Source organism: Podarcis bocagei, assembly GCF_964188305.1.
Source record: "Podarcis bocagei genome assembly, chromosome: 5".
NCBI classification, from domain to species: domain Eukaryota; kingdom Metazoa; phylum Chordata; class Lepidosauria; order Squamata; family Lacertidae; genus Podarcis; species Podarcis bocagei.
The window spans coordinates 32,221,525-32,237,797 of record NC_138129.1 but is presented as its reverse complement, the minus strand read 5'-3'; the positions used below and the strand labels follow the sequence as shown (position 1 = coordinate 32,237,797).

The following is a 16,273-nucleotide window of genomic DNA, read 5'->3' as shown; positions in this document are numbered from 1 at the left end:
GGAGTGGATTTCCTCGGGCGCGAGGATGATAAGCCACTGTGGCCCCAGAGCGCTCCGGGGCCCCCAGTGAGGAACCGGCAGCGCGCCTACAGCCCGCCGGGGATGGCAGCGCCGGCTGAGGCGGAGTCCAGCCAGCCCCTCGCCTCGGCTCCAGCGCCGCCGCCGCCGCCGCCTCCCGAGAAGAAGAAGCTCCAGCGAGCGCCGTCCCCGGCCAGACCCAAGGATGTCCCCGGCTGGTCGCTGGCCAAGAGCCGTCGCGGCAGCCACCCGGGCTCGCCCGCCTCGTTCTCCTCCGGGAAGCCGGGCGCGGGGGGCGGGCACTCGCGCCGGGCTGGGGGCGCCAAGGATGGCCGCGGCGACAAGAAGGGCAAGGCCACGCCGCCGGCGGGGGCCAGGGGCGTCGGGAAGGGCTCGGCAGGCCGCGCCGGGGCCCGAATGAAGGGGCGGAACCGCCTGGCCGCGGCGGGGGGCGAGGGGGCCGCGACCTCCGGCGGCCCCGCCAAAGGGTCGTCGCGCCCTCAGCTGCCGCTCGCCCTCACGGACAGCAGCTCGGAGGTGTCGGACTGCAGCGCCTCGGAGGAGGCCAAGCTGCTGTCGCTGCTGGAGCTGGGCGGGCTGAGCGGCGGCGGCAGCGACACCGAGTCGCCCCCGAGCAGCAGCGCCCCGGCCCAGCCCGCCAGCGCCTCCGCCGACGGCGCGTCCCCGCTGCCCGAGGACCCGTCGACGGCCGCCTCGCTGGCCAGCAGCCGCCTGCCTCTCAGCGCCTCGCTGGCCTTCTCCGACCTCACCGAGGAGCTGCTGGACGCGGGCGTCGCCCGGGAGCTGGAGGAATTGCGCTCCGAGAACGACTATCTCAAGGTGAGGGGCGCTGGGTTCGCTTCAGGGCAGCTCGGCGGGGAGAGAACGAGCTCTCGGGAGCTGCGCTTCCCCACAAAACACCCGCCGGTTTCCCCATAGCAGCATCGTGCAACAGATCCCCTCCCCGACCCTAATCTCCGAGCCTCGTGGGACAAGGGAGCGGGCACCAAGCGGACCCAGGAGGGGCAGGCGTGTCCTCATCCGAAAATAAGTCACGCCCCTCCTCTGCAACACCCCTCCCTCCCCAAAAGGAGGAACCCTCCTTAACTAAATTTTAAATTAAACAGGTGTTTTTCAGCAAAGTGAAACATTGACACCCCCCTACACAGGGAAGACATATGTTAAGCTTGCAGGCCGTTATCCCTGTGGAACATGTTGCACATCCTCAAACATGACATCTCCCTGTAGCCCTGGTCTGCATGCAGAAGGTACATAAGACAGCTTCATGTGTTCCTAAAAGCAGCAAACGTCTTGCTGTGTACCACTGGGAGATCATTTCTTGCCTTCCCCTCTGTGCCTGGCATTGCATTACTGAAAAAGGCTTCTCTATCTTGCTGTGTGGTAGGATTAATGCCCCCTTTGTAACAAATCTTACGTGGCAGATATATTGTGACCTTAGGCAAGACCTGTTGCCACCCAGAATTTCAGAATGCTTCCTTGGAACTGGCACTCTGTAATGAAAGATGATCTCTACCGCCCAGCATCTACAGGATGCTGGTTATGTGGAACATGCCCACATCTTCAGAGGCAGCACCTGCTGGCTTTCTAAAGCTCCTTGTAATTGGCATTCCTCTGCCTCATGGGGCAGTTCCTCCCCCAGCCCAGCATTAGTTCCTTGGAGCAGGCGCTCCATAGTGTCAATTACTTCTCTACTCTAGAATCAAATGGAATAGCTGCCCCTCGGTCATATGTAACTGAGGCTTTGCATCACCGTCTAGTACAACAGAGTTCCAACATATGTAGAACCAGATGCCTTCTAGTGACATTAAGACCTTCTCTGGTATCAGAGAAAGCCATGTTGGTACTGATGCCTCTCATTCCTAAAGAAGGTATTGTATAGCATCATAAAGCCCCAAGGAGAAATATTCTTCGTCTCATCAAGCAGAACTTGCATATCCTTAGAGGAAGATATCTTCTATCTTGAAATCAAAGCTAATTCCTCACATCCCGGCATTTATTTCAAATTCTTTGCTGCCGGAATCAAATTCATAGTTGTCAGCGTCATGCTAAAAGGTGCCCAGGATTTTCTCTTGTAATAAATAGCTTGACTCTCTAGCACAAGTCGTAGCCACATCAGTGTTTCAAGGAAGGCAGACTTTGGGGCCTAATTAAGCAAATACTTCCAGGGGCTATGTGCAATTTCTTAGGGCTGGTTGCAGGTTATTTTATCATCATGGGAGGCCACTTCCCTGTGGTGACTCTGTATCCAAGTCGTAATGTAAAGCACAGCCCCTGATTGCTGAAGAGTTTCCGCTGCATTACTGGGTGTTTCTAGGAATGCCTGGTTGTGGCATAGAGGGTCTGTGTAGAATTTGAGGAATCTGTATGATGAGTGTTACTAGTTATGACAGCTGGGACACAGAGTTGTGCAGAAGCCAGGTGAATGTGTTGAAGCACATCCTTTGACAGATATGTTCCCAAATCTACATTTGCAAACGCCTGGTGTATATGGCATTTCCTGGGGAGAAATGGTGAAAAGGGATGTTTTAACCACTCACATGTCTGCAGATTTTTCTTTGTAAATCCCCACTGGAGACATTTTCCCATCCTTTTTCTGCTGAGCTTACTTCTGATTTCAGAGCCTGTCTGGACAAAAAATGGTGAAAAATGACCAGGGAGTGGAGGGATTTGTATGGAAAAATTGACTGGTTGGGAAGGCAGTGTTTGATCCTTGTGGGAGCTGGGGGCTATTTGCAGGGAAGAACCAGTGATTCTCTCCTGCAAGCACGCTCTCTTTCTTCCACTTGCCAATTCTGTATTGTGAATGCCCTCCTGCAATAGCATGATGAGTGAATCGTGAACCCCATGTTTCTATTGTAATGTGTGGTTCTCTTCTTAATTACACTTGATGGTGCACCTCTCAATTCCATAATAGTTATTAGTTTTGAAATTCCCAATCTGGCAAACAGATGTCCCAATGTGGGGCAGCATTTGCATTCACCTCTGTGTATCAGAATTTCCCATTTTGGAGGTAATTAAGTTTTTGCAGGGTTTATTTAGTCTTAGACACACACTTGGTCCTGTTGTATGTGCTCCCTTTCCCCACCCAGAAAGATGCAGTATATTTATACAGCTCTATACAGACTTTCAGGGCCCATCTACATGGAAATTTCTAAAAGTTTTAGAAGCACTTTTAGTATGCTTCTGGACTCTCCCATACATCCACATGTTGTTGTTGAAACTTAAGCATTCTCTAATATTCCTGGCTGTCCATGTGCAGATGGGCTGATCTGTCAGATATTTGCATCAGTCATGCATTCTACAATGTCAGTGCATTTTCCATCTTCAAAGTGGGGAAAATGTACCTGCTTTCTTGGAGGATGTTTTCCATGCTTCTGGTTTCTAGCTTAATTAATAGCATGGAAAGCTACTTTGCAGATGTGCCCATAGAGTGACTTGGAGGAATTGTTTCAGTAGTATTTGGATAACGTAAGAATATTGCTTGACATGTATCCCTGTGGTTTCTGGAATGGTAGGGAGTGCAGGAGTCTTTGGGCTGTTGCCAAGCTCAGCTTTTGCCTTGCTTCTCTTGGTAGTACTACTGAGCAGTGATGGGTTTATTTTTCAGGATGATGTTGGCATGGCAACGGTAGTAGGTGTTTATTGAATGGCTGCATATAACAACCAGCTCAGATAGTGGATTAGTTTGCTGGCTGAAGCACAGGCTCTTAGTGCCTCTGAGAGGTCTGGCAGGGTGGAGAGCAAGAGTCCCTTAAGTGTAAGATTATATTGTATAGTATTTGGAAAAAAGCAACCAATATGCTGGTCTAATCTGGTTTATATAAAACAAGCTAGGAAAAAAATCATTAGGTATAGAAGATGGTTGTGCAACCATTTTTCTGGGGGATGCTTTATCTACCCAGGTCTTGTTCTTGCCTTTCAGAACAGTTGTTCTCCACTCTTTTAGCTAGAAGAGCCAGCAGTGGAATCCGGCATTCGGTGGGCGTGCATCCATGTGTGGCATATCGCACCTGAGAAAGTCATCTTTTGCAACATCCATGGCTGAGAGTCCTTACTGACCCACTTGGTGACTCAGCCCTCCCCCATTTAATTACTGTGTTGGTCATTCCTACTCCCATATACTTTCAATCTGTGTCCTGGGTTTGCAATGTGCATGATTTCTAACTACTATGTTCAAGTAAGTGTTGGCTCCTATTTTTCCTACAGGCATTCCTTGTCATTAAACAAATGCTGTGTCTGTTCAGGTCAACCTTACCTTTGGGGGGGAGGGGCGAGGGAGGAGTAGAACAAGGGTTGTTTTGATGGTTTAAGTACAAAACACCTGACTTCACATTCCTTGCTATTATTATCTGCATTCTAACTGTTGAAAGCATAATAAATAAATAAAATTGTCCAGTAGCACCTTAGAGACCTGTTGAAAGTATGTCAGTTCCACAACATCGGGGGTGGTATTAAATTAAGCTTTACCCTGAGAAGACCCATTGGAATTAATGAACTTAACATAGCTATGTTGATTAATTTCAGTGGGTTTATGCTATGTAAAACATAGTTGAACACCACCCACACTAAGCTCTTCCATAGGATTAGACAACTACACCCGGTGGCATGATTCAAGGGACAGCCACATTAGAAGTTCCAGTACACAAATCTTGGCTCTTGATTTGCCCCTTGCAGTTGTGACATTCTTAGTTCATGGGTGCCCTTTCTCTGCCTCAAGGCCACCACTATGTTCTCCCTGCTTTTATTTGGAAGTTATGGATCTGAATATTTTTTACGCTAGAATTACACAGGCTTATAGTGTAAACCCATTACACCCACACATTTTATATGCGTGCAGCTCATTCTGATTTCAGAGGCTGGTGAACTTCTGAGCTATAGGGCTGGGGACTGCTTATGTAGAGTTAGTTCATACAAAGCCAAATAAAGTAGTTGGTAATTTTCTTCCCTTCTAAGCAAAGGGGAAACTGGCAGGAAGTCAAGACTTAATTTAGACTGGCCCTTCTTAGTATTCTGATATAAAACGGCTGTGCAGATTCAAAGTTGCCATGGTAATGTAATAACATGCCATGCTAATTAGAAATACACAAGGACATTTATGCTAAAATCTGTGGGCATGATTAACAGGGCAATCCCATATGATTCCTTAAAAGTAAATTTTAAGGAGTTTAACTGCAGTTTCTTTGCAGTAAATGTGCTTAGGACTGTAGCAAATACTGCAGTTCTATACATGTCTACTTAAAACTAAGTCCCATAGGGTTTAATGGAGTATAGGATTGCAGCTTAAGTCTCACTTGATTTTAGTTTGATATAATTAAGTGTGCACTTCACACACTCACTAAAATCTTAGGGACATTTACTGTTGTTTGAGACTTGGCATTTCTGCATGTTTGGCGATAAGTCTGCTACTGTAAGGGTTGATTTTATCAGCCTTTGAAACTTATCACCTTGTAGTTTGTTTTCACTCTAGTCAATTTCAGTCTAGTCAATTTCAGCTAAATTATTTTTTCTCTATAAATATTTATTTTGGTAATATGATTGGTGACTAAGATAAGAAAGACAAACTTTGCAAGAGTTGATCTGCTACTTCAAAGCAGACCTATTTGCAAAATCTCAGTTTCTATTTGATTAATTGACATGATCAAGATAAGCTTTTCAAATTTACTAGAGCATAAAAACAGAGTAGTACAAAGACCACACGTTCAATTCACAGTAGTCTTAAAATACTGTATGGCAATACAAAGTGTCACAATGTGTCCCCCCCCCCCCTGTCTAACATCTCAAGAGATCTGGATGAATACAAACTATTAGATTTACTTTCAGGAAGGCTAGCACTTCCAAGTCAAGTATGTTTGAGCTGCCAGTCTTGGCACTTAAAGCTGACCTTACAAAGAATTAAAAACAGACTCAAAAGTTAGTTGAATTGTAGCCTGTCATCTGCTCCAATGTTGTATACAGATGTGATCCTGTTTGTTGCAGCAACAAAGCTTAGACTGGAGCCTCCACCCACTTACCATACTTAGGATTCACTTGACAGTGCTGCCCTCATTTGAGGGAACAGATTTCCCAAGTCATTTATTTCCCCCATTCACCCTTTCTCGTGTATATGGTAAACACGGTGTTCTATATCCGTCCTCTACAGCTGTTTTCCAGGTTGCTGACTTAGCTGTCCAGTACACCTTTTGTGAAGGGATTGCTTGGTGGGTATGGAATTAGAGGCAGAACTCTTGACTTGTGGGGTGGAGACTTGATGGCACAGAACAAAGGTGGACATAGTTTTAGTGTTTGATTTCGTGCAAACTGGATGAGAATGTTGCAGAGTTCCCCCCCCCCCCATGATAAATTGTTGAGAAGTGAACTTTATGAGGCATCTATGCACAATTCAGATGCAAAAGTAAATCTGGGGCAGTGTCTAGGTCATGGGTAGGCAAACTAAGGCCTGGGGGCCGGAGCTGGCCCAAACACCTTCTCAATCCGGCCCGTGGATGGTCCGGAATCAGCGTGTTTTTATATGAGTAGAATGTGTCCTTTTATTTAAAATGCATCTCTGGGTTATTTGTAGGGCATAGGAATTCGTTCATTCCCCCCCCCAAAAAAAATAGTTCAGCCCCCCTACAAGGTCTGAGGGACAGTGGACCAGCCCCCTGCTGAAAAGGTTTGTTGACCCCTGGTCTAGGTAGCCACAAGTATACAAATCTGATGGGCAGCAAGGCCTAGATAGGATTTCCTAGTAAAGACAATAAGTATGGTGGTGATGCCAGTAAGTATTTATGCCACCTGGGGCACTAAGAAAGATAGAATTTTGGAATATTTAATAGCTGTAAAAATAATGCATCTGCCCTTTTTTTTTAAAACATGCACACACTCCACTTTCATCTGAAACCTGCTGTTACTTGGGGTGTACTCCTTCCTTGAGGATATTCTGAGCACCATTGCAGCTGCATCTAATCTTAGTATGCAGAACGGTGGGAGAAACCTGTCTTATGAGGACTTCCGGGTTGGCGCGATTTGGAAATGGCGGATTCCCTCCGAGCTGCGGAGGGAATCGGCTCAACCGAGGACGGGTCTTTGCCGCGCCGGCGACGCGGGGACCCTTAAAAACCGCAGGCGCGGAAGCCTGCGGACTGAAGACTCGGCGGGTGCCTTAAGCGCCCCCCCGATCCACGAAGAGCCTTTTTAAAGGCTGCGGAGAGGATACGGAGGGCGGCGTGGCACTGAGAGTCGATCGCTACCTCGGTGGAGTGAAGCCGCGAGCCATGACCAGAGAGCGCTGACTTCCTTCCTTGAAATTTGGACTGAAAAGAAAGAACCCGTGAGTAAGACGGAATTGGATCTTAAAAACATTACCCTGAATTGGAGACGACCGGGGGGTGTGCTAAAAGGAAGTCCGCACCCCCCCCTTGCAGACGATCTAAGCAACGACAAAGTGCTAAGCTGGAGAGCCTACTCTTGGAGGGGTGAGTTAAAAAGGACACTAACTTCCAAGATTTAGTTAAAAGAAATTTTGAGCTGGAGAGTGGAGACTGGGAAGCCTTCTTTTTGCTTTAAATAACCCCCCCTCCCGGGCCCGGGAGCATCCTGTCTCTGTGCCTGTGTAAGAGCTGCGGAGTTTGACAGCTGTCAAAGCTGTCAAGCGGGCAGTTTAGAGTGGGAAAATTGCTATTTAAGATCCCTCTGGACTAAGATGAGCTACAATTGAATCAAGATTGTTGGAAACAAAGTAATAAAAATAAGTTAAAGGATTGTTGGAGAAAAGACTAATAAGTAACCAGATTCCCCCTAGGGGGAATTCTGTGAAACTACAATGGATACAATGGCTGTGGATGGAAAGTTACTAGTGGAAATCGAAAGGATGTTTCAATTGGTGGGAATTCTACAAGAGCAGAGCTTAGCTATGAATAAACAACTTATGACCTTGACTTCTGGAACAGGCAGCTCTGCTGTATGTATTGAGGACCTGAATGAGAAAGAATCCACAGCTGAATGGGAACTGATATCTGAAGAGGTGGAAGAGACTAAACAAGAAAAAGAGAAAGTAAAGCTGGGAAGTAATAACCAAAAGCCGACATCTGTGGAATACAAGCAAGGAGATTTTTGGATTACATCTACCACAAGTCTGCGAAAGATGAAGAAGATGAAGGAGGAGGCCCCGGGAGTCTATGGAACACAGGAACTTAAAACAAAGAAATATGATTGGGGCCTCCATTCTGACTTTGACTTTGAAGATGCAGGATTTGTGGAAACCTTTCAGCAGTGGCTTTCAAATGTCCCTGTGGGAAGAGAATATGGTTTGATGGTGAAAGAACTTTTTCCAGACTTGATGACCGACATAAAGGACTACCAACAAGATCGGCGGAGAGGGACTGAAAGAGACTTGAAAGCCTCGGACGTGAGGAACCCAGGCTAAGAACTGCTATTCTGGATATGTATTGGGAAGGGACAAAAACCGGGGATGGGAGGGAGGGAAGAAGAGAATCTTAAAAACACTCAAGACCTTTAGGTTTAGTTAATATGACTTTTAATTAAGACAAAATGAGAAATCGACGGAAGAGAATTTGAGTCCAACTTAGGAAAAATCTATATTTCTTTATAAAAAAGGTAATAAGATGGTTAAGAGGAGAAACACCAAATTGCTGACACAATCTTGGGAATTGGGATGCACGAGGGGGGGTGGGGGGAAGTCTGGGAATAGGGTTAGGAAACTAGGATTTTCGGAATTTATACATGTTCTTGTCTTGTGTCTTTTTTGTGTGTGTTTTGTCTTTATAAAAGTGGAAAAACCAATAATTTTTTTTTTTAAAAAAGAGAAACCTGTCTTATGGGGTGGGCAATTTTTTTGTCACTTACTGATCAAGGGCTGCATGGTGTCAGTGTGTGGGGATGCCTTTGTTGTTGTTGAGTAAATTTCTCCACCCCCTCCTCACACACACACTATACACAGCCTCCAAGCTTCATTATTGCACACTCACTCATACATAGAGGCACACAGAGTTGAGATCCCATCATGTCTCCTCCTGTTCCACCTCCCTCCCTCCCTTCCTCTGCTGATTGGTGCTGGGAACAGTTGAGGATTATGCAGATTAGGATACTCCTCAACACTTTCCATCCTCTTTGACTGGGAGGAACCTATACATCCCATTTTGTAGCTGATTGGCATTGGAAACAGCTGTGGAGAGAGCTAATTATTGGCCTCATCAGCTTTTCCCAGTGCTAGTTATCTGGATCTCATCCTGCACCATCTCTTGTTTCCCTACTGATTGGTGCTGGAAACAGCTGAGGGGTGTGCTGATTCTTCTAGTCTTCAGCTGTTTCCAGCACCAATCAGTTGCATTGCAGGCCACATGTGGCTCTTGAGCTGCAGATTGTCTCTATGTGAACTAATGCAACGAGGGCTAGAAGCTTATGTGTATTTTGTTGCATAGTCCATTCACTGTAATGGACAGTATTTTCTGTTTAGTTTTTTACTTTTGAGTTCTCATGCATAGTCAAGTGTTTCTGAAGTCATAGTAGTGAAATGGGGGACCCATGGGCAAAAAAAATTATTCCTTGGAACCTATTCTTATGACCTACACCTGGTATTGGGAAATTAGTCCCTGGTTGACTCCCAAGGCAAGGGAATGAGTAGTAGCCTACCAAAAAGCATATGCTGTCTGATTATTCCTTTCCATCTTCATTTTTGGAGAAACCTAGTTTCGGAATTGTAGGTTTAGCTAATTTTCCAAAGACCTAAGCATTATTTTGATGCCTCTTCCAGCTGGTCAGAAGCCCCAGATGGACAGAAATGCTCCACTGTAAACTGAAAAGGAAAGTAAGCAAAATGAAGAATATTGCTTGGTTGTTTCAAAGAAAGTGAAAAAGCTCCTGGGATGTGGTTGGTAAGCTGCTGTCTGCAAGACGGAGAGAGGGCTGGAGGTGAATTTTCTTGCCTTTAAAGGTCATCCCCCTATTAATGCTTTTGATAAATCACCCTGTCATGCCCAACTTATTACCTGGGGCTTATGAAATATTTCCAAAGCCCAAGCACTTTGCTTTTGCAATGGCTCTTACTAAATGTATAAATGAAAATATATAACAATCCCTGTCATTTTTTAAAAAAAACTCAGACAAATCACAAAAAGCTGCTTGTGTTTGAGAACATTTAAGCACAACAATTACTTCTTTTTGGATACAATGTTTATTTTAAAAACATGTTTCTCTAGGAGGAAACTGTTAGAGTTCACTCTTGATTGGTTGGCAGTAGGGGTTTGAAAATGTATGCTCTCCCTTGCTCTAACCTCCTTATCTTGCAAGTACCTGTAAGTAGCATGATTGTGCATGTGCCATTATTCACAGAACCCGGGAGTTTTAGTGCAAAGACACCACCCTACCCCCCCCCCCCGTGACCTGTGCTATCACTGCAGACGTTGCCTATAAGGTGGAATTCTGCCTGCAGTCGCTTCTCTTTAGAGAACTTTTTATAGGAAAGGATGGTTAGTATAAACGTTTTGCAGGCTACTTTTTAAACAACTGAACTCTTAAGCTTTTCGCTGGTGTCAACCTGTCAGTATAGTGAGGTGAGTGAAGATTCCCTCATGGAGTTAATAGCAGCTTTCAGTGATCATGGTGGGGAGCAGTTTTTGCCTGGATTACAGCAGGAGAAGAAAACTATTGACTTAATAAATAAAATTCTTGATACTGATCACCTGCCCTGGGGCCTGCTATTTCCAGAAGAAGAAAAGGGAATAATAATGCAACTTCAGATTATGTACATTTGAACTTTGGCAAAAAAGTGATTATCATTATTATTTTCCTTCTCCAAACCCAAGCTGTAAAAATGTGGACAAAGTCAAGATTACTCTGTGGGTTTTGGTTTCAAAGACTAGCCCTTGTTCCTTCTCACGTCTAAATCCGTTGCTGGATTTTTAGTTGTAGTTTCTGGGGGGAAATGCACAAGCTTGTCAGAAACGTCTGTCTCAAAATATCTATATCTCTATATGTTTGCTTCAATTCTATTGATCCGAGGAGCACAGTGCAGTCATGTGTGGAAGTTCTGTCTAAGCTCTGTAGCTGAAGTTTTCCTTCCTGTTTCTGAGGAGTTATACTGATAAGGGACGAGCAAGCTACTCCTGTTAAGAAAAGGAGATGGGAACATTTTCATGCTTGAGAGGCACTGTGCCTTTAAGAAGCACAGCAGCCAGCCACGAGCCACCGCCTTGTCATCCCAGTGTGGGGGGAACAAGAGCTCTGAGTCCCTGTTCAGCAGAATGGAAAATGTGAGATGTGATATGCCGGCAGCTGCAGAGGGATGTGAAGACAAAGAATGGCACTGGAGATTCCATTTGCAACAAGGGGAGGAGAAATCTTCCAAGCCAATCACGTTTCAAAATAACAAGCATATGCCTTAGATAACTGACAGATGGGATTCGGAGTGGCCTTAGCCCAGGGGGTCCCAACTGGCCTTCTGCTCATCTTCCGATTCAGGCTTTTCCTGCTTGTTTTGTCTTCATACACACCACATTAATGTTGATCACCTCATGCCTTTCCCTCAACCCTCCCTTCTTAGTAAAAAGCAAAACTTGGCTATGAGTCTGCTTTGCTTTTTCTGTCTTCCGCAAGTGTGGTAGGGATATACACCAGAAATCAGCAACAGGAAATGTTGGTCCTCAAACAGCCAGTGCTTTCTTATATTATTTATGTATATCCAATCTTTAGTCCATGGAAAGCCACACTGCAGGAATCTCATAAGCTCTAAGCTCCTAATTTATGCTTGCTTTTCCTCTTAATTTTAATAATAATGGAGCTGAAGAAGGCATGATAGGTGATTCAGAAAGTGTGATCCACAGAACTACCACTTCCATAAACAATCTGGAAAGTTGCGTTTTAGAATTTTTTCATCAGTTTGCATTGCTTCTCATCACATTGGTGCAAAAAACTAATAACGTGAGTTATTTGTGTCCCTAATGCAGCATGTAATAAGAAAAGCAACTTGTGGCACCTTTTAGTTTTCAGATAGAGCATATTTGCAGTAGCATTGCTTGAAAGCTTGTGGTTGTTTGGTTGTTAATTTATACAGGAAGGTGTAAATCTGTGACATGATTTCCTCTCATCTCTCCCCTCCCCCACCTGCTGCTCCTTCTCATTACAGTGGTACCTTGGGTTACAGACGCTTTGCGTTACATACGCTTCAGGTTACAGACTCCGCTAACCCAGAAATAGTACCTCGGGTTAAGAACTTTGCTTCAGGATGAGATCAGAAATTGCGGCAGCAGCAGGAGGCCCCATTAGCTAAAGTGGTACCTCAGGTTAAGAACAGTTTCAGGTTAAGAACGGACCTCCAGAACGAATTAAGTTCTTAATCTGAGGTACCACTGTATAACTTCTGAGCTGTCTGCTCTTTTGTTGGCAAGATGTGGGCACAGTGTTATTGTAGGGTTGCCATATTTCAAAAAGCAAAAAACCTTTTAGGAAGACCTCAAAATTGTTGAGTTCTTTTTAGACAAAGCCCAAAGTTGTTGTTGCAGTTTATATATTGGATTACATTTCAGGAGATGGGAGACAGACTGAACTTGGAAACTGCTGCATAGGATTGGATTGGAAAATCAAATCTGTGGTGGTAAAATTGAAGAAAGGTGGTCTATATTCTTTATACTGAGTCAGCTCGTATTTCTGCTAATTCATTATTGTCTACACTGACAGCAGTAGCTTTCCTGGGTTTCAAGCAGGGTCTCTCACCCCCCATTCCTACTAGGAGATGTCTCGGACATTTTGCATGCAAAGCATGTGTGCTACCACTAAGCTGCATCCTTGTTGTTTAATAGGTCATAAAGTCCTTTGTAGCAGTTGCTGTTTGGGAAACGAGTCTTTTTCACTTCATCACGTTAATCCACCTAACCTGGAGACCCTGAAACTACTGCAGTCATATGGTGGCCCATCTTAAGACTTCCCTGTGGAAATCTTTCCTTATCTTTGCCTTGCGTGAATTACAGTACTGTTCCTTCTGTCAGTCTGTGGCTGGCAGTTAATTGAAAACTGCTGCTTTTGTTCCCTTTAATCTCTAAGGAAATGTTCGCTTGTTATCCCTTGATACCAATTTCCATGTTGCAGTGCGAGATCATAAGAATATGAGTTCATTTTTTTTAATGAAATTTTTTTATTTGGTTTTACAAAATTTTTAAAACAATACAAACATATAAGAAGACATACAAACACGTATAGTTTCATAACCTTTTTTTCATGAACCTTGTTTCTCAGACTCCCCCATACCTCCCCTTTCTGCATCCCAATGTCCAAAGTTTTTTAGCAGCTTCTAAATATTTCTGTCAAGCCTCTGTCCTCTTAATCTTTCCTTCAGTCTAATCTTATATCGCTGTAACCCTTTCTTTCTCAAAACCTCGACATTCTAACATTCATCAAGTTTATAATAGTCCTTAAGATAGATTTTAAATTTCTTCCATTCTTCTTCCGCCGTCTCCTTTCCCTGATCGCGGATTCTGCCAGTCATCTCAGCCAATGTCATGTAGTCCATCACATAAGAATATGAGTTCAGCCCTTGCCATACTAGGTCAGATCAATGCAGCATTCCAACTTCCATGTTTTTCAAAATGTGGGCTCCCTGAATTAATACTGCCTTTTGGCGGTGAGGGGGGAGAACCGTACAAGATTATTCGACAATACTATAGTTACTTCTCAGTGTTTCCTTAATGTTACTAGGTACTGTATATGTAATTTTCACTGACATTATGGATGTAATAGGCAATTTAACATCAGTGCAAAATACTTTCTGATTAAGACAAAAATCATTCATTTGAATCAAAAGAGAGGGTTTCAGATTATGGAGAACAGAAACATTTATTTGAAACAGTGAGGAGCTATCTTGGAAGGCGGTAGTTCAGGGATCACTCTGGTTCAGCAGGCTTCAGGTTGAGGCGTTGACTCTGCATTAGAGTTTGGGTTCAGCACTTCTGCTGCTGGTGTCTCTGACTCTTCTGATATGGCTGGTTCCTCCTCCGAGTCAGATTCTATCTAGGCTGCTGCTCAGTCTAGACCTTGTCATGGTTCAGAGTATTTAGGACTGGTTTATTTATTAGCCCATTCAATGCAGTGTTGTTCTTAACTGGCAGTGCTTTTCTTCTAGAAAAATAGGTGCTGGTTTTCATCACAAAGTTGTTGCAGTAAGTGTCACAATTTTAACCCCCCCCCCAAAAAAGCAGTGCCAGTATTGTGTACCCTTGAGTATTCCCTGAAAAAAGCACTGTTAACTAGCCACAAATACCGGTAATAGCTCTCTTTTAGAAGCAGGTAGAGTTCTGGGTTTTTATAATATTGTTGCTTGTCTGTTGCTTAACAACATTGTGGCATATATACTGTGGCAGCAGCTGTTGATGCAAGCCAGATATTGTAGCCCAACTGATGGTTGTAGAACTTACCTACTTCCTTTGCTCCTGTCCATTTCTCTCCAAATAGCTTGTGCATATACAGTTTATTGTGATCCATTTATTTGCCAAAAAGTGTATTGGATGTAGAGATTTACAGATTAGAATTATAGGGCTGTCTAGCTGGGGTTGTAGACAGGTTGATGGATTTATTATTGGCATTTTGGATCGCACCCAATCTCACAGCCAATCTAAGGCTGCTGTACTAACCCTTCCTAGCGTGTCCTCCTATTGACCCCTTGGCAGCACATGCTAGGGCAAAACAAGCTTTGTCTAGTAGAGAAGGACTCAGGATTCTGGGTAGGTCTCTTGTATACAGCTGTTTCAGGATCTGATTAGTAGATTGATATTCCCTGCGGCAGTAGTTTAATATGTTAAAATACCTTTAGGGGCATGCATCCATAAATAGGTTTTAATATTTGCAACACCAATATGAGAGTTTCTGCTGTAAACTCTTAAATAACGAAGTCTTGTTATAAATGTTTCTTAAGGGTTAAGCAGCAATTGTTAATGGCAATAAGGTTCTTGAATAAATTTGCTGCTCTCTGCATAGGGTGCAGTGAGAAGTATCACTTAATCTCATTTGAGAATAAAATACTTGGTGCTAAAAATATGAGACAGGCAGAATTGAAGTACTTTTGAAATTTTTCTTTGCAATTGGGAGCCATGGTTGAGTATTAGAGAACAAGCTTCATATTCATAGGGTCCAAAATCCAATCCTTGGCATCTCCACCTAAAAGGATCTCAGGATACAGGACTTGAGAGAGACTTGTGCCTGAGATTCAGGACAGCCACAAGTAATCAGTTTTAAGTTTAGAAAAAAGGTGAGTCAGGGGAACATGACAGAGATTTATAAAATTATTCATGGTGTGAAGAAAGTGGATGGCCACCAACTTGGATGGCTTTGAAAGAGGGTTAGACCAGTCATGATGCCTATGTTTTAACTCCACTGTGGGTGGCTATATACCTCTGAATACCAGTTGATGGGGATCACAAGTGGGAGATGACTATTGCACTTAGGTCCTGCTTGTGGGCTCCCCATAGGTAAAGGTAAAGGGACCCCTGACCATTAGGTCCAGTCGTGGCCAACTCTGGGGTCGCGGCGCTCATCTCGCTTTATTGGCCGAGGGAGCTGGTGTACAGCTTCCGGGTCATGTGGCCAGCATGACTAAGCTGCTTCTGGCGAACCAGAGCAGCGCACGGAAACGCAGTTTACCTTCCCGCCAGAGTGGTACCTATTTATCTACTTGCACTTTGACATGCTTTCGAACTGCTAGGTTGGCAGGAGCAGGGACCAAGCAATGGGAGCTCACCCCATCGCGGGGATTCGAACCGCCGACCTTACGATCGGCAAGTCCCAGGCTCTGTGGTTTAACCCACAGCGCTACCTGCATAGGTGCCACCCCTTTATTCTCTGCATTGGTCAGACCACCCATGGAGTACCATGTCCAGTTCTGGGTACCACTATTTAAGAATGATATTGACAAGTTGGACGGTGTGAAGAGGAGGGTGACTAGGTTGACCAAGGGTCTCGAGATAACAGAAATCAATGTGAGGAAGCAGATATATGTCTAAGAAAAGTTCATCTGGATGATGATGATTTTCTGAATTCTAATTTCAGGCTTTGACATACTTCTTTTAGAGGAAGTTACATAGTTTGAATGAATTGTTTTTTTTAAAAAATGTCTTGGAGTGTTACTCAGAAATAAGTGCCACTGAATTCTATGATGTTTACTTCTGTTTAGTGGATATAGAAATTCAGCCTTACTGTGGTCTTTTTTATAATGGCGTTGAAAGCAATTCTGTTGAGAAAATGTTCTTGGAAA

At 44.3% G+C, this 16,273-nt stretch overlaps 1 protein-coding gene across 4 annotated transcripts in view; it reads left to right on the top strand.

The window, feature by feature from the left end:
• The first annotated feature begins 431 nt into the window (after positions 1 to 431).
• Positions 432 to 16,273, top strand: part of MTCL2 (microtubule crosslinking factor 2) — an 81,927-nt gene continuing 66,085 nt past the window's right edge. For all 4 annotated transcript variants that reach the window (XM_081195966.1, XM_081195967.1, XM_081195968.1 and 1 more), the window contains exon 1: positions 432 to 858. In XM_081195966.1, the coding sequence (XP_081052092.1) occupies positions 436 to 858 (423 nt within the window). In that variant the 5' untranslated portion in view covers positions 432 to 435. The remainder of the gene's footprint in view (positions 859 to 16,273) is intronic.